The 22672-nt window shown below is 44.1% G+C and overlaps 1 protein-coding gene across 1 annotated transcript in view; it reads right to left on the bottom strand.

The window, feature by feature from the left end:
- Positions 1 to 22672, bottom strand: part of atm (ATM serine/threonine kinase) — a 137230-nt gene that overhangs the window by 53152 nt on the left and 61406 nt on the right. Inside the window, exons 31-37 of the mRNA XM_056283044.1 lie at positions 21718 to 21876; positions 20809 to 20941; positions 14810 to 14905; positions 13969 to 14140; positions 8986 to 9127; positions 4086 to 4262; positions 3025 to 3202 (exon numbers count right to left, since the gene is read on the bottom strand). Of these exons, the coding sequence (XP_056139019.1) occupies positions 3025 to 3202; positions 4086 to 4262; positions 8986 to 9127; positions 13969 to 14140; positions 14810 to 14905; positions 20809 to 20941; positions 21718 to 21876 (1057 nt within the window). The remainder of the gene's footprint in view (positions 1 to 3024; positions 3203 to 4085; positions 4263 to 8985; positions 9128 to 13968; positions 14141 to 14809; positions 14906 to 20808; positions 20942 to 21717; positions 21877 to 22672) is intronic.

The following is a 22672-nucleotide window of genomic DNA, read 5'->3' as shown; positions in this document are numbered from 1 at the left end:
TATACCCAGCATCTCTCCTCTGCACATATCCAAACCATCTCAATCTTGCTTTGTCTCCAAACCGTCCAACCTGAGCTGTCCCTCTAATATACTCATTCCTAATCCTGCCCTTCTTTGTCACTCCCAATTAAAATCTCAGCATCTTCAACTCTGCCACCTCTAGCTCCACCTCCTGTTTTTTAGTCAGTGCCACTGTCTCCAAACAATGTAACATAGTAGCTAGTCTCGCAACCATCTTGTAAACCTTCCCTTTAACTCTTGCTGGTACCCTCTATCGCAAATCACTCCTGACACTCTTCTCCACCCACTCCACCCTGCCTGCACTCTCTTTTTCACCTCTCTTCTGCACTCCCCGTTACTTTGGACAGTTGACCCCAAGTATTTAAACTCATACGCCTTCGTCACCTCTACTCATTGCATTTTCACCATTCCACTGTCTTCCCTCTCGTAAAGTGCTTTGAGTGGCTGTTGCAGCTAGAAAAATGCTATTAAAAATGCAACTTGATTGATTGATTCCCACATATGTATTCCGTATTGCTCCAACTGACTTTCATTCCTCTTCTCTCAAGTGCATATCTCCACCTCTCCAGGCTCTCCTCAACCTGCACCCTACTCTCAATACAGATCACAATGTCATCCACAAACATCATCGTCCATGGAGACTCCTGCCTGATCTCGTCCGTCAACCTGTCCATCATCATAGCAAACAAGAAAGGGCTCACAGCTGAACCTTGATGCAATCCCACCTCCACCTTGAACCCATCTGTCATTTCAACCGCACACCTCACCACTGTCACACTTCCCTCATATATATCCTGCACCACTCCTACATACTTCTCTGCAATGCCCGACTTCCTCATACAATACCACACCTCCAAGGGTCCACGGTGGTGTAGCGGTCTAAGCATCGGCTTTGTGTCGATGCAGTTGCCCACTGGGGACCGGGGTTTGCGCCCCGGTCTCGTCAGATCCAACTATGGCCGGACTCGAAGAAGCAGCAATGCTGTCTTCGGGAGGGGGGCGGAGTCGGCTTGTCATAAAAGTGGGGAGGCGTCCCCCTTTGAGACTGCCAGCCGGAGAGATGCAATTGGCGAACGCATGCAGTACGAGGGTGAGAGTTTGAGCTAAAATAGGGACCGATTGGCCATTAAATTGGGAGAAAAAAGGGAAAAATCAGAAATAAATTTATAAAAAAACAACACCACACCTCCTCTCTCGGCACTCTGTTCATATGCTTTCTCTAAATCCACAAAGACACAATGTAACTTCTTCTGGCCTTCTCTATACTTCTCAATCAATATTCTCACAGCAAACATCGCATCTGTAGTGCTCTTTCATGGCATGAAACCATGCTGCTTGCTAATAGTCACCTCTCCTCTTAACCTAGCTTCTATTACTCTTTCCCATATCTTCAAGGTGTGGCTGATCAACTTTATACCTCTGTAGTTGCTACAGTTCTGCACATTGCCCTTGTTCTTGAAAATCGGTACCAGTATGCTTCTTCTCCCCTCCTCAGGCATCCTCTCACTTTCCAAGATTGTGTTAAACAATCTAGTTAAAAACCCCACTGCCATCTCTCCTAAATATCTCCATGCCTCCACAGGTATGTCATCAGGACGAACTGCCTTTCCACTCTTTGCTCCTTGCTAATCCACCGCACTTCCTGATTCGCTATCCCCACATCATCCAACCTTCACTCTCTCTCATTTTCTTCATTAACAAGCCCCTCAAAGTACTCCTTCCACGTTCTCAGCACACGCTCCTCGCTTGTCAGTACATTTCCATCTCTATTCTTCATCGCCTTAACCTGCTACACATCCTTCCCAGCTTGGTCCCTCCATCCAGCCAATCGGTACAGCCCTTTTTCTCCTTCCTTAGTGTCAAACCTCTCATACATATCACCATACGCCTTTTCCTTTGCCACCTCTCTCTTCGCTTCACACTGCATCTCCTTGTACTCCTGTACTCCTGTCTACTTTCTTCATCTCTCTGACTATTCCACTTCTTCTTTGCCAACCTCTTCCTCTGTATACTTTGCTGTACTTCCTCATTCCACCATCAAGTCTCTTTGTCTTCCTTCCTCTGTCCTGATGACACACCAAGTACCTTCCTAGCTGTCTCCCTCACTATTTCTGCAGTGCCTGCCCAGCCATCTGGCAACTCTTCACTACCACCCAGTGCCTGTCTTAACTCCTCCCTGAACTCCACACAAAACTCTTCCATCTTCAACTTCCACCATTTGATCCTTGGCTCTGCCTTCACTCACTTCCTCTTCTTGGTCTCCAAAGTCATCCTCCAGACCACCATCCGATGCTGCTTAGCTACGTTCTCCTCTGTCACCACCTTGCAATCTCCAATCCCTTTTAGATCGCGCCTTCTATATAAGATATAGTCCACCTGTGTGCACTTTCCTCCACTCTTGTACATCACCGTGTTTACCACAGCCATTTCCATCCTTTTCGCAAAATCTGGTAATACATAATAAAAGAACTGGTAATAAATAGTTAAATAAATTTGACACATAAACATACAAAACTATGAGACCAACAAAGTCTTTCTATTGTCATAAAGGGATTTGCATGGCGGGACCCAAAAAACTTATTTGTAATGTAACAATTTGGTCATTACAGTATCAAATGTCTCCTGATCATTTCCTGGATTCACCTGCTGATGGTGAACTATGCTTCTAACTACATTTGGAGAACTTTACAATGGTGGTTATGAACTGGTGGGCCTTCCAATAATGGTTTTGAGAAACAATTTTTTATGCTGATGACAGTTATGGCAATGAACATACGACCATAATTAGACAACAATGCTTTTGGGAAATGCACCCTGGTCTCTTACGTTATTTACCAGTAATACTTCACTGTGTGCAAGCTGAACACCATCTGCTGGTAGCATGCCATTATTACAAATGTGGATTTGTACAAGTGCATTGCGACTGTGGATGTAATAAACAGTTGGCTGGCAGAAAGTGACATTCTGAAGCACGAGAGAAGGCAATGATTGATGATGACTCACCATAGTCAGCAGTGAGTTGAGGAGCAGAGTGGCTGTAGACCTGTGTGTTTCTGGACCAAAAGGTGAAAAAGTCCCGTATGTTGGAAGAGAGCACCTCTCTCCACGAGCCATCGTTGTCCCCCATTAGGATAGAGTGGATGATGAAGGGCAGCACCTTCTGACAGAAGTCTGTCTTAACCTGGGACATGACAGGTGGAGATAAGTTGAAGTTTGATATTGCCTTGTAAATGTGACTGTTGTGTGTGCAGTCTCAGTAGTCCCAGTTTACGCTAAGTGTGCAGCTGTAACTTGAAGGGATGCTTTATACAATGTTGGTTACAAAATTTTCAATATAAGAAATCAATAAGGTACGTAATTTCAGTGATGCGAATATCTATGGTTGTTACCTGATCAATTCACAAATAAGAGAAGGGACTGCAATATTATTGTCCAAAATATATATATATTTTTTAATTTATTTCTGATTTTTCCCTTTTTTCTCCCAATTTAGTGGCCAATTGATCCCTATTTTAATTCAAACACCCACCCTCGTATTGCATGCGTTCGCCAACTGCATCTCTCCGGCCGGCAGTCTCGAAGGAAAGCGCCTCCCCACTTTCGTGACAAGGCGAATCCAAGCCGAACCACTGTTTTTCCGACACACACAGAGACGCATTCACATGACGAACACAAGCCGACTCCGCCCCCCTCCCGAAGACAGCGTTGCCAATGATTGCTGCTTCATCGAGTCCGGCCATAGTCGGATCTGACGAGACCGGGGCGCGAACCCCAGTCCCCAGTGGGCAACTGCATCGACACCAAGCCGATGCTTAGACCGCTACGCCACCGCGGACCCGTCCAAAATATTTTTATCATTCAGAAACGTCAGAAATCTGACATATCATTCAAATATCATTCAGAAATTCAGAAAAAAAAATCTTATTGCACTGGGGAACTTGTTAAAGATTTTGCCTTCACATAAACTTGACATAAATAAATGCTTTCAAGAAAGTTTTATGATGAGGGCATGGCTAGCTAAAGATTTGTTAGGAGTCCAATAAATGTTTCAAAAAGGTGCTTACCAGACACAGTGATCGTGATAATAGCAGAACCTCAGATCTGACCCCTCCACTGTCCAGCAGAGTGGTGCAAAGAGTTTTTAGCCAGATCTTGTGGCCCCCAGCCTGAGGAATCCATAACTCTTGGCTCTCCAGCATCTGCTTTGCCTCTGAACTTACCTCTGGACTCACAGTGACCACCTAAAAAAGGAGGAATTGACAAAGAAATAAATTATACTGTTTATTAGGTAATCCTTCTTGATTAAGAGGTAGTAAACCTTTCATTTAATTTTTGAGCGAACTTACGTTGGCGTTTTCCCTAGTGGTAAAACCGACTGCCCTAATGTCCAATTCAACAAAAAAAAATATGAGACCACAAAACCAAACTACTTTGAAGAAGAAAATCTATGCTGTCTCATTCTTCAGGATTAAATGCACAATGCAATCAACCCCTTAAGATCTTTAATTTCCCTAAATTATATAAGGGCATCAGACACAGAAACCCCATTTTGAAGTACTGAAAAGTCTGGTGGATTAAGTCAATAAAATATGAAATGAACTGAAAGGTGATACACTGGCGTTAGCCAACTTAAAGGCCCAAACCATGACTTATTTGACCATATAACCTTGAGATATATTTACAAAAATAATGGAGGAGTTTGAATAACTGATTAAAAAGCATTTTCTGTCCTCTTCACTGGACAGAGCGAGCACAGTGTCTGTATATCTCTCTATGCGTAAGAACCTGAAATGATTAAACATTTACTTTCATCGAGATATTTAATTGACAAAACCCTTTTTATTTTTCATCTCTATGATTACTATTGTTTTACGTTGTTGCCTATCTTCTTCTTTCAGCAGTTAAACAATCTAGTTAAAAACTCCACTGCCATCTCTCCTAAGCATCTCCATATACCTCCACAGGTATGTCACCTGGACCAACTGCTTTTCCATTCTTCATCCTCTTCATAGCTGCCCTCACTTCCTCCTTGCTAATACACCATACTTCCTGATTCATTACCCCTACATCTTCCAACGTTCTCTCTCTCTCATTTGCTTCATTCATCAGCCCCTCAAAGTACTCCTTCCACCTACTCAACGCACTCTCCTCATTTGTCAGCACATTTCCAACTCTATCTTTCAACGCCCTAACCTGCTGCACATCCTTCCCACCTCATTCCCTCTGTCTAGTCAATTGGTACAAGTCCTTTGTCCAGCCTCTCATAAAATTCCATACGCATTTTCATTTGCTTTCGCCACATCTCTTTGCCTATCTCCTTACACTCCTGTCTAAATTTTTCATCCCTCCGAGTAGCCCACTTCTTTGCCGACCTCTTGGTCCGTATACTTTTCTGTACATCCTAATTCCACCACTAAATTTCATTGTCTTCCTTAGATGACAGATGACACACCAAGTAACTTTGTAGCTGTCCCCCTCAGTATTTCTGCAGTAGTTTCCCAGCCACCCGGCAACTCTTCATTACCTCCCAGTGCCTGTCTTAACTCCTTCCTGAACTCCACACAACAGCCTTCCTTCTTCAACTTCCACCATTTGATCCTTGGCTCTGCCTTCACTCTCTTCCTATTCTTGATCTCCAAAGACCTCCTACAGACAATCATCCGATACTGCCTAGCTACATTCTCCCGTCACCACCTTGCAGTTTCCAATCTCTTTCAGATTGCACCTCCTGCATAAAACATAGTCCACCTGTGTACACCTTCCTCTACTCTTATATGTCACCTCGTGTTCCTCCTTCTTCTTGAAATACTCACTCACTACAGCCATTTCCATCCTTTCTGCAAAGCGCCTATGGGTAGTAAACAGCCAATGACCACATTAAAACAAAAGTAGAGGCGGCTGGGTGGTACAGTATAGCCTGTATAGCCATAGCCATATATATATATATATATATATATATATATATATATATATATATATATATATATATATATATATATATATCTACAGTGCATCCGGAAAGTATTCACACCTCTTCACTTTCCTCACATTTTGTTATGTTACAGCCTTATTCCAAAATGGTTTAAATTCCTTTTTTTCTCATCAATCTACATACAATACCCCATAATAACAAAGCAAAAAAGGTTTTTGTAGAAATTTTTGCAAATGTATTAAAAATAAAAAACTGAAATATTGCATGTACATAAGTATTCACACCCTTTACTCAGTACTTGGTTGAGGCACCCTTGGCAGCGATTACAGCCTCAAGTCTTCTTGGGTATGAAGCCACAAGCTTGGCACACCTATATTTGGGGTATTTCTCCCATTCTTCTCTGCAGATCCTCTCGAGCTCTGTAAGGTTAGATGGGGATTGTCGCTGCACAGCTGTTTTCAGGTCTTTCCAGAGATGTTCAATGGGGTTCAAGTCTGGGTTCTGGCTGGGTCACTCAAGGACATTTACAGACTTGTCCCGAAGCCACTTCTTTGTTGTCTTGGCTGTGTGCTTAGGGTTGTTGTCGTGTTGAAAGGTAAACCTTCACCCCAGTCTGAGGTCCTGAGTGCTCTGGAGCAGGTTTTCATCAAGGATCTCTCTATACTTTGCTCCATTCATCTTTCCCTCAATCCTGACTAGTCTCCCAGTTCCTGCCGCTGAAAAACATCCCCAAAGCATGATGCTGCCACCACCATGCTTCACTGTAGGGATGGTATTAGCAAGGTGATGAGAGGTGCCTGGTTTCCTCCAGACATGACGTTTGGCATTCAGGCCAATGAGTTCAATCTTGGTTTCATCAGACCAGAGAATCTTGTTTCTCTCATGGTCTGAGAGTCCTTTAGGTGCTTTCTGGCAAACTCCAAGCGGACTGTCATGTGCCTTTTACTCAGCAGAGGCTTCCGTCTGGCCACTCTACCATAAAGGCCTGATTGGTGGAGTGCTGCAGAGATGGTTGTCCTTCTGGAAGGTTCTTCCATCTCCACAGAGGAATGCTGGAGCTCTGTCAGAGTGACCATCGGGTTCTTGGTCACCTCCCTGACCAAGGCCCTTCTCCCCCGATTGCACAGTTTGGCTGGGCGGCCAGCTCTAGGAAGAGTCCTGGTGGATCCAAACTTCCTCCATTTACGAATGTTGGGGACCACTGTGCTCTTCGAGACCTTCAAAGCTGTAGACATTTTTTTGTACCCTTCCCCAGATCTGTGCCTCAATACAATCCTGTCTCGGAGGTCAACAGACAATTCCTTTGACTTCATGGTTTGGTTTCTGCTCTGACATGCACTGTCAACAGTGGGACCTTATATAGACAGGTGTGTGCCTTTCCAAATCATGTCCAATCAATTGAATTTACTACAGGTGGACTCCAATCAAGATGTAGAAACATCTCAAGGATGATCAGTGGAAACAGGATGAACCTGAGCTCAATTTTGAGTGTCATAGCAAAGGGTGTGAATACTTATGTACATGCAATATTTCAGTTTTTTATTTTTAATAAATTTGCAAAAATTTCTACAAAACCTTTTTCACTTTGACATTATGGGGTATTGTATGTAGATTGATGAGAAAAAAAAGGAATTTAATCCATTTTGGAATAAGGCTGTAAAATAACAAAATGTGGGGAAAGTGAAGGGGTGTGAATACTTTCCGGGTGCACTGTATATCTATATCTATCTATCTATCTATCTATCTATCTATCTATCTATCTATCTATCTATCTATCTATCTATCTATCTATCTATCTATCTATCTATATCATATCTAAGATATGATATATATATAGTATGTGCTTTTTTTAAAAATAAATTTATTTCTAGTTTTTCCCCTTATCTCACCCGATTAACCCAATGGCATACGGCTGGAACTCGTGTCGAATAACTCCCCTGGCTCACGTTTCCACAGGAAGGAGATAGTCGTAACACCAGCTTCCTTCAACTCGTGTCGGCTGCTCTCGCTATTTTACACGCTGCAGCCTCGCATGGATTGCATCACCTTCAGGCCGCGAAGGAGGCGTAGGGAGAATGCTTTCAGTTGCTTGGCTGCAGGCATGCGGGTGGGCCAGAGGGGTCGCTGGAGAACGACGAGTCCCTGAAAACTACACCAATCTACACCCACTATCCCTCGGGTAAGGGTGGCCTAATGAATGCCTTACCCCGTGGACGCTCTGGCCGTGACCGGCTACGGCGAGTCTGGGATACGAACCTCCCAGCCACATGACGAGCGGGTTGCAAGAACACACTGATTCATGTGTGTATACTGTGTTTGCTGTGTTTGTCTGTGTCTGTCTTGCACTGTTTGGTGAAGCCACAGCCCTCATTTCATTTTTAACATGTGCCTGCACATTTTTTTTAATGACAATAAACTGAATTGAATTGAACTGAATTGAATTGAAAAAGACAATATTTTTATTCAACGTGGAATACGTGCATGTTGCACAGCCAGAGTGAACACACTAAGCTACTAACATGGGCAACAAATTGTAGCAGACAATGCTTCACAGCCATTCCGCAGCCATTCCGCATTGGGTAAACCTGGCTTAACTCTCTAGGTATACTTCTGAGAAGCTGGGGCGGGATATTCTACTACAGCACAGCCACCTTCAGCCCCGAGTTCACCCCTAATTTTCACTTGCTCTCCGCCCCTTTTTTCACCTTTTTCTTTTTAAGATTTTTTTTTTTGTCATTTCCACTTTTATTTGACAGTGACAGTCGAAAGTGACAGGAAAGTCAAGGGAGAGACAGTGGATAACATGAAGCAAGGGGCCTCAGCTGTATTCAAACCCAAGCCACTACAGTAAGGACTCAGCCCTAATACCTGGTAAGCACTCTACCAGGTGAGCCACCGGGGTGCCCCTTCTCACCTTTTTCAAAACGTGAGGGGCTGGAGATAGGCTAAGAACAAGTATTTGATATAAATGATTTGTTCAGTTAGACTGTAAACCACATGACTAACACCCCCCCCACACACACACACAATACCTTCTTCCTTGCTGTTCTAAAGGGATTGAGGTAGGGCAGCATGGGGTCTCCGCTGTTTTTGTGTTGGTCCCAGAAGTCAGCTGCGGACTTAGTGGCCAGAATGTTCTTCACACACCGAGCTGCGGCCTGCCTTACCTCAATACTGGAAAAGCACAGGACAGTATGGAGCAGCAGTCAATATGAGTAGCAGTCACGATGCTGATACTGACTCTGTTGTCACAGCATATTAACAGTTAGCTATATTGAAGTAGTTTCCTTAAATAAATTTTTTTTAAAAAAATCACTAGAGCTGTGCACTCAGTGCACTTGGCAGATCCCTGCCAAGTGTATCTCCCCTTCTCCTTTGCTCGGACTTGGCGACAAACCACCACTTTTTGCGCCTACTGGGAGAAGGGCAATTACGGTGGCCCTACCTGCATATCTCCCCTTCTCTGTTGCTCGAACTTAGGCGAAAAACCAGCTGAGGAGATAGCAATCAATTGAGTTTTAAAACAGGTTTTTCAAAGGTTTTGAATAACTGCAACCACGAAAGGTCTTTAACTCTACAGTCATAACTGTATACAAAAAAAATTATTAGACTGACAGGCACAGTAAATTGCGAGATTAGCAGCAGACGGATACAAGCACACATAGACAGAAAAAAAAGTTTTTCCTGTCATTATAAGATTTTTGCGCAGGGCCCTAGTGGACTGAATGGGAATTATGGAAAAAAAATTAATGTGCAGCGCTCAAGCTAAAAAATCCACTTAATAAAAATGTTTTGCCTGTCAGTCTGTGGATGCACAGCCTCCTAGGCAGACCCTCACATGAATGTGACCAAGTCTAATATGATCTTGCACTTTCCGGCAGCGAAAAGAAAAGAGGAAGTTGTTCCTTTATAACTTTCACATTTTCTGAATTGCCAAAATTATTTTAATAAGTTTTGATCATGTCACTGCCTGATCCTAGTCAACGGCGTATGCGAATCACACATGCCAATGGCAGTGACTGAGCAGCGTTGGTCGAGCGAGCTAGAGAGTGAATGAAGAGAGTGAGCGGCTGTAGCGTTAAATACATTTTTGAAAGCTTCTGAATCACTGCAACCAAGAAAGGTTCCTGATCATAGAGTTATAACTCTTCTCATCTCATCTCATCTCATCTCATCATCAGCCGATTCTCCGGGGTTGGGTCGCAGTGGCAGCAAGCTAAGTAGGGCACTCCAGACATCCTTCTCCCCAGCGACACCCTCCAGCTCCTCCTGGGGGATCCCAAGGCATTCCAAGGCAAGATTGGACATGTAGTCCCTCCAGTGAGTTATGGGTCTACCTTGGGGTCTTCTCCCAGTTGGACGTGCCCGGAAAACGTTCACAGGAAGGCGCCCAGGAGGAATCCTAAACAGATGCCCGAACCACCTCAACTGGCTCCTTTCGACGCGAAAGAGCAGCGGTTCTATTCCGAGCTCCCTCCAAATGCCCAAGCTCCTCACCCTACCTCAAAGGCTGAGCCCAGACACCCTATGGAGGAAACTCATTTCAGCCGCTTGTGTCCGCGATCTCACTTTCAGTCACTACCCAAAGCTCATGACCATAGGTGAGGGTTGGAACGACGACTGACTGGTAAATTGAGAGCTTTGCCTTCCAGCTCAGCTCCCTCTTCACCACAACATTCCGGTACAATGTCTGCATTACTGCTAGTGCTGCACCAATCTCCCTATCAATCTCCCGCTCCATCCTACGCTCACTCATGAACAAGATCCTGAGATATGTGAACTCCTTCACTTGAAGCAACAATTCATCCCCAACCCGGAGGGAGCAACCCACAATTTTCCAGTAGAGAGTGGCCTCAGATTTGGAGGTACTGACCCTCATCCCGGCCATTTCACACTCAGCTGCAAACTGCCCCAGTGCATGCTGGAGGTCACGTCCTGATGAAGCCAACAAAACCACATCATCTGCGAAGAGCAGAGATGCAATTCTGGGTTCCAAAAAACGGACACACTCTTCACCTTGGCTGCGACTTGGGATCTTGTCCATGAATATCACAAACAGAATGGGAGACAAGGGACAACCTTGGCCAAGTCCGACACCCACCGAAAACGTGTTTAACTTTATGCAGAGAATATGGACACAGCTCTCACTTTGGTCATACAACGACCGGATGGCTTTTAGCAACTGCCCTGGTACCTCATACTCCCACAGTACCCCCCACAGAGTGCCCCGGGGTACATGGTGATAAGCCTTTTCCAAGTCCACAAAACACATGTAGACTGGCTGGTCAAACTCTTATGATTCCCTCAGCACTTCCACCAGTGGCGCCGGCAGCCGTAATCCTGTACGCACGGTACTGTGCGCTATTAGCCAGTGACAGTAACACTAATCATCGGCCTTCAAATGTATTTGCGTCAAACAGCGTGAGTGGCAAAAAAAACCCAAACAAACAAAATCATAAAAAAAATGTACGCACGGTGCATACAGGATTACAGCTGCTGGCACCACTGACTTCTGCAACGGTAATGAGTTGGTCCGTTGTTTCACAGCCAGGACAGAATCTGCATTGTTCTTCCTGGATCCGAGGTTTAACAATCGGTTGGAGACTCTGTTCAAGCACTCTAGAGTAGACTTTGCCAGGGAGGCTGAGCAGTGTGATGTCCTGATAATTGGAGCACACCCTCCGGTCCCCTTTTTTAAATATGGGAACCACCACCCCAGTCTGCAACTCCACAGGTACTGTCCCTGACTTCCACACAACACCGAAGAGGTGTGTGAGCCAAGAAAGGCCAAAAATGTCCAGAGCCTTCAGCATCTCAGGGCGAATCTCATCCACACCCGACGGCTTGCCACCAAGGAGCTTCTTAACTACCTCAGAGACCTCTGCCACGGATATGGGTGGGGCTTCCCCCGAGTCTTCAGACTCTACCCCCTCCACTGAGGACGTGTTAGCCGGGTTCAGGAGCTCCTCAAAGGGTTCTTTCCACCACCCGACAACATCCCCAGTCTGGGTCAACAGTTTCTCCTTCCTGAGTTGCCGGATGGTTCGAGGCCAACTAAAAGTTATCCTCCATAGTCTCGCCAACTCCTCCCACACCCGAGTTTTTGCTTCCGTGACCGCCACAGCCGCAGCCCTTCTGGCCTCTCGGTACCTGTCTGCTGCTTCAGGAGACCCCTGGGCCAACCAAGCCCGAAAGGCCTGCTCCTTCAGCCCGACGGCTTTCCTCACCACTGGTGTCCACCAGCGGGTTCTTAGGTTCTGACCTTGACAGGCACCAATGAACTTATGACCACAGCTCCTACCTGACGCATCTGCAGTAGAGGCTTTGAACATGGCCCACTCAGACTCCATGTCCCCAGCCTCCCTTGGGACACACAAGAATTTCTTCCGGAGGTGGGACTTGAAGACCTCACGAACAGGGGCCTCCGCCAGACGTTCCCAGTTCACCCTCACTACATGTATGGGTTTGCCAGGTCTGTCCAGCAGCCTTCCCCGCCATCTGTAAAGACTGGACTGGACTTTAAAGTGAGCACAGAAGATTATCTCTGACTCCTTACATCCTGATCATCACCTCTTCCAGCTCCTTCCCTACAGGTCACTGTCCACTAAGACTAAATGCTTCACAAACAGTTTTTTCCCCCTCGCCATCACGACTCTGAATTCCTCCCTATAGTCCCCTCCTCACACACCACTGGCATGCATACCACCTTTCACCTAATTGTTATGTGTGATATGTTTGTTTCTGCTATAGTGTAACTGTATTGTTCGTGATAATACTATGTGGAGTGTCTATTGTTGTCCATGTAGTATTGTGCTGCAGAGTTTAATGTGTACTGAAAACAAATTCCACCGGCCTTGGTCGTGTGGTTACTAAAACCATCTAATCTAATCTAATCTAATCTAATCTAATCTAATCTAATCTAATCTAATCTAATCTAACTCACCACCAGGTGGTGATCAATTGACAGCTCTGCTCCTCTCTTGACCTGAGTGTCCAAAATATAAGGCCGCAGATCTGATGATACGACCACAAAGTCTATCATTGATCTTCGGCCTAAGGTGTTCTGGTACCAAGTACACTTATGAACTACCTTATATTCGAACATGGTGTTTGTTATGGCCAATCCAAGACTCGCACAGAAGTCCAATAACAGGGCACCGCTCAGTTTCCGATCGGGGAGGCCGTTCCTCCCAATCACGCCCCTCCAGCTATCTCCATTGTTGCCCACGTGAGCGTTGAAGTCCCCCAGCAGAACTATAGAGTCCCCAGGCGGAACACTATCCAAAACACCACCCAGAGACTCCAAGAAGGCCTCCAAACTGCTATTCAGTGCATAAGCATACACAAAACAGTCAAAGCCTTCCCCCCAGCGACTCGCAGTTGTATAGAGGCGACCCTCTCATTTCCTGAGGAGAACTCCAACATGGCAGCACTCAACTGAGGACTTGTGAGTATCCCCACACCTGCCCGGCGCCTGTCACCTTGGCCAACTGCAGAAAAGTAAAGAGTCCAGCCCCTCTCCAGGAATTTGGTACCAGCGCTCATGCTATGTGTGGAGGTAAGCCCAACTAGATCTAGTTGGTACCACTCCACCTCCTGCACCAGCTCAGGCTCCTTCCCTGCCAGAGAGGTGACGTTCCACATCCTGAGGACCAGTCTGCGATGCTGAAAGTTGGCACGCCCTGGTCCTCGCCTTTGGCTACCACCCAGCCTGCATTCCACCCTACCCTAATGCTCATCCCCACAGGTGTTGGGACCACGGGGTGGGAGTTATAACTGCAAAAAAATGTTAGGCTGATAGGTCCAGTAGTATACGAGATTAGCTGCGGACACACACACACACACACACACACACACACAAAATAAATAAAAAAACAGGCTGTACCTAGACATAGGCTTATAGGTTTGGAAAAAAATGCACTACATTATTGTCATTATTATGATTATTATCAATATAATCATCATCATCATCATCATCATAATCAACAGAATAGGAGTTTTAGGATTTACTCTACCAGTGGTGGATGAGTGCATCATTCATGAAGTTGAGGATGATATACAGGCATTGGGCTTCGGTGGTGGCTAAGATTGCCATGGCTTTTGCATGGAGAGATTCTCTGCCATGGAGAAGAGCAATGGTGGCAAAATCTATTGGGCCCAGTTCTCCCAGACAGCTCCCTGCTTCCTCTGAGGGGGAAACACACACACAGCCACACTAGTGACAGCGGTTGTCTTGACTTCGTGGTGTAGCAGTGCACCAAATGGTAAATCGTAAATGGAATCCAGTTATATAGCACTTTTCTAGTCTACTGACCACTCAAAGCGTTTTACAATGTATGCCTCACATTCATCCATTCAAACACACCTCCGACATGACAGCCTCTGATGGCAGAGGCTGTCATGTAAGGTGCCAACCTTCTCACCAGGAGCAGTTAGGGGTTCAGTATCTTGCTCAAAGACACTTACACATGCTCTCTGGAGGAGCCAGGGGTCAAACCAGCGAATCGGAAGGTCGCTGGTTCGCTTTAATTAAAAACTGCTTTTTTTTAAGACACTGATAGACTCTTAATACAAATGAAAAGTTAAGAAATATTTTTGAATAACTTGCAGATCAGATGCTGAATATAATTTTGCTAATACTGTGTCAATAGCTTGGTTTTTAGTTGTCTAACGGACCCCTGAAGTGTTCCTTCTTGGTTGCTCTATGGAAATTCCCATCGTCAGATTATCAGAACACTGTGAAATTCAACCCTTGCACACAATACCATACACTACAGTACTCAATAAAGCCACAAATGTTTGATTAACTACAACATCCTGACTCGAATCTACTGAGTCAACAAAAAGACATTGTACCTAAAATATCTTCCCCTCCAGGGTGGTTAGCTGCTAGTTTACTGAGCTGTAGTAGGCTGAGAACCAGTTTCACCAAGACACTTTCAGACGGGTCACCTGAAAAACAAAAAGGCAGGATAATATTGAGAAAAAGCATCAAGTATGGGTTTTTTTTCAGTAGCATATATATTCCAGCAAATAAATCTGTACCTCAAGTAGAAGAGAAAAAGGAGCGGACACGAGACATCAGATTATGTGTGGGCTCAGGCAATTATTACTACTTTTTCTCTAGCTAATTTTCCTATATTTCTTGTGCCATTGCTGTTGTTTTTAGATGTGAAGCATGTCATGAACCTGGCTTCTAACTCACTAACTCCCTGAACCCCGATAAGCGTCTCCCAGGCCAGGTCTGGCCCACGAGAGCCAAATGTCTGGCAGGACCCATTTAAGTCAAGATAAGAAAAACAAGAAAACAGTTGTGGGGTTTATTAAAGGCAGGTGCCATTGTCGACTAACATGGCAACAAGAAAAGTAGAACTTTAAGTGGAGGAGTGTTTTTCCAATCTACTTATTGATTTGAAGAAAGCAGAAGCCATATTACTAGCCATAGACTCGTCCTGTGACCGAACCGATATGGAGCAGTTATCTGTCTTTGCCAGATTTTTTGATGGGAAGACCTTTTGAGAGGAGCTACTTTGTTTGCTTCCTCTCTGCCTGGGTGCACAACTGGAGAAATCATCTTTAATGAATTAACACAGTTCTTTATTAAATTAAATGGTGGGTTTTGGACTTGTTTTGTTTCAAGAGTGCATTTTCTTTCTGTGTGACCCTCAACACAGGCTTTAAGAATACCAAGCCTAAAGTATTACTACTACCATCACTACTACTAATAATAATGATAATAATAATAATCGTAATAGCAGCAAAAACATCTGCACATAAAACAACTTTTGCTGGTGCAATGAAATAACCCCCCCCCCCAAAAAAACGGATGTTTTGGCCCTTGGCTTGGCATGCTTGACATAATTTGGCCCTTGCAGAAAACTAATTGGGGAACCCTGCGCTAACTCATCGACAAACTGAAATTTAGTCTCATGTTTAGCTGTACCTCCTGCATAGATTTGAAGGGGTGGGTGGTTACAACCCCAACAAAAAATGTTTTGAGTGAACCTATCTAAGAATATATGCTGCTGTAAGACATTACAGATTCAGCATTTTTTAATCAACATTATTTTTCTCATATACTAATATTAATATATATTATTAATATTAATATATTATCTCATATTATTAATAATAAGATTGGGTTTTCTCATTGGTGAGAAAATTATTGCTGCACTCCAACCACAATTGTCTCTCAGCCTTCTTCACCTTCCTATTCTTTCCTGTCTTTCAGAGGTCACCACAACAGATTTTATTGTTTCCATTGGTACCCTGTGAGGGCACAGCACCAATGGCAGCCCTTGGTAACCCGGGCCTCAACCGATCCGGTCTTGTCAATCTGCATACTGATTTGGCAAAATTTTACATCGGATGCCCTTCCTGACACATCCACTAACCCTATGGACAGGGGCACAGGTGAATAATCTACTCATATATTTTCGGAATGTGTGTGTGTGTGGTGTTAGTGTGTGTGTGTGTGTTAGTTAGTGTAGATAGCGGGACCGAAAACTAAAGCACTTATGATCCTAATTCTTTTTGGAGGTGGTAGGTATTGTCTCAGAGAGTAAGGGAAAAATCCCAGAAAATTAAAATATAATTATGCATAATTATGCAAAATATGCATTTTCTAAAAATGGCTAAAAACCACTTTTCTCGGCATTTCAGATGATTCTGAGCATTTGGGGGGAGGGAGTTGGAGTGGGGGGGGGTTTAGGGGCAGGGGGAAGGCAGTTAGCTGGCAGGATGAAGAGGAGGGAGATTCAGACAGGTGGATAACCAAACCGCTACATTGTAGCGGGGTTCTTCTAGTGATAATAATAATAATATAGCAGTTTTCTAAACAAGGTTCCAAAGTGCTTCACAAAACAGGATAAAATTGTTAAAAATGACACAAAAAAACATGGAAGAAAATAAAATAAAAACCACTAACAAGTAATGTGACATCTACTTTTTTGATTGTGATTTTATCAACACCAAATTTTGTATACAGCCTTGGGGAACTAAGATACACAATACTACTATAAATGAGAAAGATCGGTCTAAAAACATGAACACCACTGATTAAAAAACTTGCTAAAGGGCTGAGTGTAGCAGGAAATTACTAAGAAATTGATGAAAAATCCATAACTTGTTAATTTCTAATTGAAACAACACAAAACTTTACACATATGATGGAGTGTTCAACATATGGTGAAGCACATTGCGTTTTGCCCTTATGGGGCACCACAAATGCGAACAGTTTATATCCAGTTTTTGAACACATTTCACCAAAATCTTTGACAATACACCTGAGAAAAGCAGGTTGATGTGTGACTTTTTTCAGAATTTTACCCCCAACAGTTAAATCGTTGTGAACTTTTTAAGTTTAAATGACAAAAATACTCTGGTTTGGTAAACCGGATGCTACGGTGACTCACTATCACTTCTTGAGGTTCAAAGTGGTAATACAAGACAGGACGGGCTGAAGCTAGAGTTTTATAGAACCATTGTGGAGTTCATAGCCTAACGCATTGCTTTGGTATCAAGAGTTACATAATAAATGCAAAATCACTACATAAATTGCTAAATTTCTTATCAAATATTTAGGTACATCTTTAAGCCAAATGGGTGCAATTTAATAAATAGTACAGCACATCTGGCCCAAACAGTAGCTCTGCATTCTACTGTACGCTCGTTCTTCACTTGGTTTGCGCTAGCTCATATTTTAGTCAATACCCGCCTCTATTGAAAGTGTTAATCTGAAGATCATTCATTGAACAACAAATTGTGGGGATAAACCACTTACTAATCTTCACCATAACAATAAACCAAACATACCAGCAACTGGCATCATTTTTAGCTGAACCAGGGCAAAAAATGGCTCAGCATTTCCATCGCATTACCCTTTTTCCTTTTTAATAAGCATGTCATTAACTCCAGTCAGAATTTACTTTTGCTAATTCTGACTGAAAGAAAATATTAATAAAAACCACTGAATTTTTCTTTATGTATACTCAATAATAATAATAATAATAATAACAATAATAATCACAGAAGTTTGAATCCGTTCATCTGGACACAGTGTTTATTCAGAGAAAAACATTTCATCACTCATCTAATGCCGCTTTTCCACTGCATGGTACCGGCTTGACTCAACTTGACTCACTTTTTTTGGTTTTCCATTGAGCAAGTTAGGGGATAGTACCTGGTACTGGGTACTTTTTTTGGTACCGCCTCCATCGAGGTTCCAAGTGAGTTGAGCCAATACTAAAAGGTGACATGAAAATACCACTATAAATAAATCAATGAAATAAAATTAATAGAATATATTTATTTATATCTATTTAAATATAAATCCCAAGAAGTAAAGCGAGTAGAGTCGAGTTGAGGCAGTACCATGGCAGTGGAAAAGGGGCATAACTGACTGCAGGTCTCCCCACCCTTATAAATAACAGTGACCTAATGACCGAAAACAATGATTGGTTTCATATGCAAATTGCCGTGACCATTAACAAGAGTTACAAATGCCCTATACAGTGACACCACCTAGCCATTGTTTCAGATTTGTGGACGACACCTGGGTTAAAATGAAATCTCAGGACATACCACATTTAACTGACCACATTAACTCTGTGGACCACCCCATCAAGTTCACCAGGGAGGATGTGAAAAATGACAGGTTAGACTTCTTAGACTGTGAACTTGCAATTGCAATTTCATATCCACACGCCCTCCCGCACTCTCAGATCCTCTTCTGCTCTCCAACTCACAACACCATCAGCCCGCTTGACTACCATGAGGTCTAGAGCCTTCAGTCATTCTGCCCCCCGCCTATGGAACGCTCTCCCACATGAAATTCGCAACATTGACTCTCTTTCAACCTTCAAATCCCATCTCAAACATACCTTTTCAAACTGGCATATTCAGTCTGATCCACAATTCATTAAGTTTTGTGCAGATGATGATTTTGTACTTATCTGTTGTATTAACTTTTTATTGTCTATCCTGCTTTGTTTTTATTTTATACTGTCTGATAAAGTGCTGCTTGTTTTTTTACTGTGTTCTGTAACGTGTCCTTGAGTGCTCTGAAAGGCGCCCACAAATAAAATGGATTATTATTATTATTATCATTATTACTATTAATTGTTGATGGGGGACATTTGATTGTTGATGTTAACCATAAACCAACACATACTGATCAGCACTTAAGGTTTGATTCTCATCATCCACTGGAGCACAAACTAGGAGTCATCAGGACGCTGTACCACCGAACTGACAACATCCTCACCAACACAGCGGCCGGGGAAGGGGAGAAATCCCACATTAAACAGGCCCTAGTTAAGTGTGGTTATTCTAACTGGGCATTTGTTAAAGCCAGGAAGACGCCCACACAGTGCACCAGCCAATCGAAGAGAGGAGAAGACAACAGCTTCCTAAGCGTAAACCAGTGGTGATTCTGTATGTGGCGGGAGTTTCAGAAAAGTTGAGATGCATATTTTCCAAACATCGCGTCTCAGTTGCTTTCAAACCCCAAAACATGCTGCGCCAAAAATTGGTCCACCCCAAGTATCGGGTCCCTCGGCACAAACAGATCAATATAGTGTACGCTGTTAAGTACCAGGAGGATTGCCGTGACTTCTACATCAAGAAAACCAAACAGATGCTGGCCAAGAGGATGGTATAAAACATAAGAACTAACACATCAGGTCAGTACTCCACAGTCCCCACCCATCTACAGGCCAGTGGCCACTCTTTCAAGGATGAGGATGTGCACATCCTTGATAGGGAGGAACGCTGGTTTGAACGAGGAGTCAAAGAGGCCATCTGTGTGAAGAGGGAAAGGTGTCCAGATTCTTCTCCATGGATTGTCAACTTGTGGTGGAGAAGCTTGCGTGGTACTGACATCCTGAGAGCAATGCCGTCTGAAGCTATGCTCTGGGTAGGGTCACCTATGGCGGTAAGGTCAAGGGGGAGGTCCCTGACAAAGAGCAATCCAAGCAAGACCTCAATGGTGGAACAGGCGGAGGGAAGCATCTCAACAGCTGGGGAGGCAGATGAAAGCTGCAGCAGAAATGGGCCCCCTGTCATCTTGGACTCCATGCCACTGGATCCTGACCCAGATCTGTCAAGGACCATGTGGTGGCTGTCTGTGCACCAGTCTCCCCACGTTAAACAGTGACACACAGCATCCTCCAGATGACAGCCATACTCACTTCGAGTGACTGCTGATGATGGTGATGTGTCCAGATGAACGGATTCAACTTTCTCTGAGCACTGCATTAGATTTCTTTAATCAATAAGCTCCCCCTTGCATTTATTGTAAGGTAGACGAGATAAAATATAATGTACTATATTATATTATACTATGCTATATGACATCCAAGTGGCGTGGCAGTCTATTCCGTTGCCTACCAACACTGAGATCGGTGGTTCGAATCCCCGTGTTACCTCCAGCTTGTTTCGGGCGTCCCTACAGACACGATTGGCCATGTCTGCGGGGTGGGGAGCCAGATGTGGGAATGTGTCCTGGTCGCTGCACTAGCGCCCCCTCTGGGACGGCACAGTGGAGCAGTGGTTAGCATAGTCGCCTCACAGGTCCTGGGTCCTGGGTTCGAGCCCCAGGGTAGTCTAACCTTGGTGGGTACTGCTTTGCTCGAGGATATGTTTTGTTTGTTTATGTTCTCCCCAGTGGTGTAGGTACTGACATAACTACTGGCAACTGATTCTTTTTAAAAACTTCTACTTGCTTTGTATTACAATAGGTGTCAGTACATTAAGCGAAAGCTACATTCTTCGGGATTACAACTTCAAGAGGAGATTTAAAGTTTATAAAGCAGGTTGCTATAAAACCCCTCCCAAACTCCCAAATCACATCATACCATGGCACTCTTTGAGTAGATCTTTGACCTGTCCTTTGTTCTCATGTAGCTGTCTGGTCAACTCCTTAAGCCCCTCCAGTCTGGTCAGAGGCAACGAGTCACAGGATGTTACAGACAGGAAGTGGGCTATTTCCTGTGGAGGGAATAAGCTATTGGTTACATACAAAGGTATCAAGAACAACAACTGTAATGTAACTTGTACATTTCATCCTTTCGGGTAGTAATTTCCCCCCAATGCGCTTGAAATTAAAAAGGGAATATTAATATCCGCTGTACTTTAAAAGTCTGTCTTACAGCTATGATGACAGAGGAATGGGAGCAAAGATAGTTACTGACAAGAAGTCAATACTGTATTTTAAATTAAACACTTTCTGGGCGTCCGGGTAGCATAGCAGTCTATTCCGCTGCCTACCAACATGGGGATCACCGGTTCGAATCCACATGTTACCCCTGGTTTAGTCGGGTGTCCGTCCAGACACAATTGGCCGTGTCTGGGGGTGGGAAGCCGGATGTGGGTATGTGTCCTGGTCGCTGCACTAGTTTCTCCTCTGGTCGGTCAGAGCGCCTGTTCGGGGGGCAGGGGAAACTGGGGGGGAATAGCAGGATCCCCCCACATGCTACATCCCCCTGGCAAAACTCCTCACTGTCAGGTGAAAAGAAACAGCTGGCGACTCCACATGTATCGGAGGAGGCATGTGGTAGTCTGCAGCCCTCCCCGGATCAGTAGAGGGGGTGGAGCAGCGACCGGGATGGCTCGGAAAAGTGGGTTAATAGGCTGGATAGAATTGGGAAGAAAAAGGGGGGGGGAATATATATTAAACAGTTTCCTAGCTATCAATATTCAAACCGGCCCCTTGATTGTATGTCAGTGTCATTTTATGATTCTGTATCCCAGTGGGCTGATGTTACCTGTCGCAGTGTGAAAGTCCTAGCGCTGTATTTAAGTGTGTGCTGTATGGATCGTAGTTCTTTAAATTCGGAGCGGTCAGGGAAAGGCTCCAATCTACAGATGGCATCCTTCAATTTCTCCTGGTTCTCTATGACAAGAAACTGCAGCAAACTCATTGCCTAGCGGTCCAGCCAGCAGCAGGTGAGAAGGTAAGGGGAAAAGAGTGAAGAAGAGAAAGAGACACAAAATAAAAGCCATTAAGATATAAATGTGCTTTTAAAAAATACCACACAAAAAAGTCACATCAATTAGTCTCACTAGTATTTCAAGTAATGTGGAATTGCTTGTGTGAAATCTTGCTAGCAAATGTTTTATCACTAATTCATATAACAAATTCTTGTGAGGGAAAAAACCTCCCCAAAATCTTTATTCATGTCTTAAGTAGGAGCTTGATGATCAATTAAAACTGTGTCAAAATGTCTCATGAATTAAATAATGCTGAAATAAGTTTAAAACATTATCAGATGGCCTTATCCTGGATGGTGATGAGTCTGCATATAGACGGGAAGTTGATCAGCTGGCCTTCTGGTGCGGCCATAACAACCTGGAGATGAACACGCTCAAAACAGCGGAGATGACAGTGGACTTCAGGAGGAGCCCCCCAACACTGATCCCCTCAACATACTCAACATCATGGTGTCTATGGTGAAAACCTAGATTTCTGGGTTCTACAATCTCCCAGGACCTAAGGTGGACATCCAACATAGATACAATCATCAAAAAGGCCCAGCAGAGGATGTACTTTCTCCACCAGCTCAAGAAATTCTACCTGCCTCAGGGACTGCTGATTAAGTTCTACACTGTAATAATCCAGTCTGTCCTCTGCACATCCATCACTGTCAGGTTTGGATCGGCCACCAAACAGGACAGGGACAGACTACGACGGACAGTTAGGTCTGCAGAGAAAATCATTGG

Source organism: Lampris incognitus, chromosome 7 (genome assembly GCF_029633865.1).
Source record: "Lampris incognitus isolate fLamInc1 chromosome 7, fLamInc1.hap2, whole genome shotgun sequence".
Lineage (NCBI taxonomy): Eukaryota > Metazoa > Chordata > Actinopteri > Lampriformes > Lampridae > Lampris > Lampris incognitus.
This window is presented reverse-complemented; position numbering and strand designations above follow the sequence as displayed.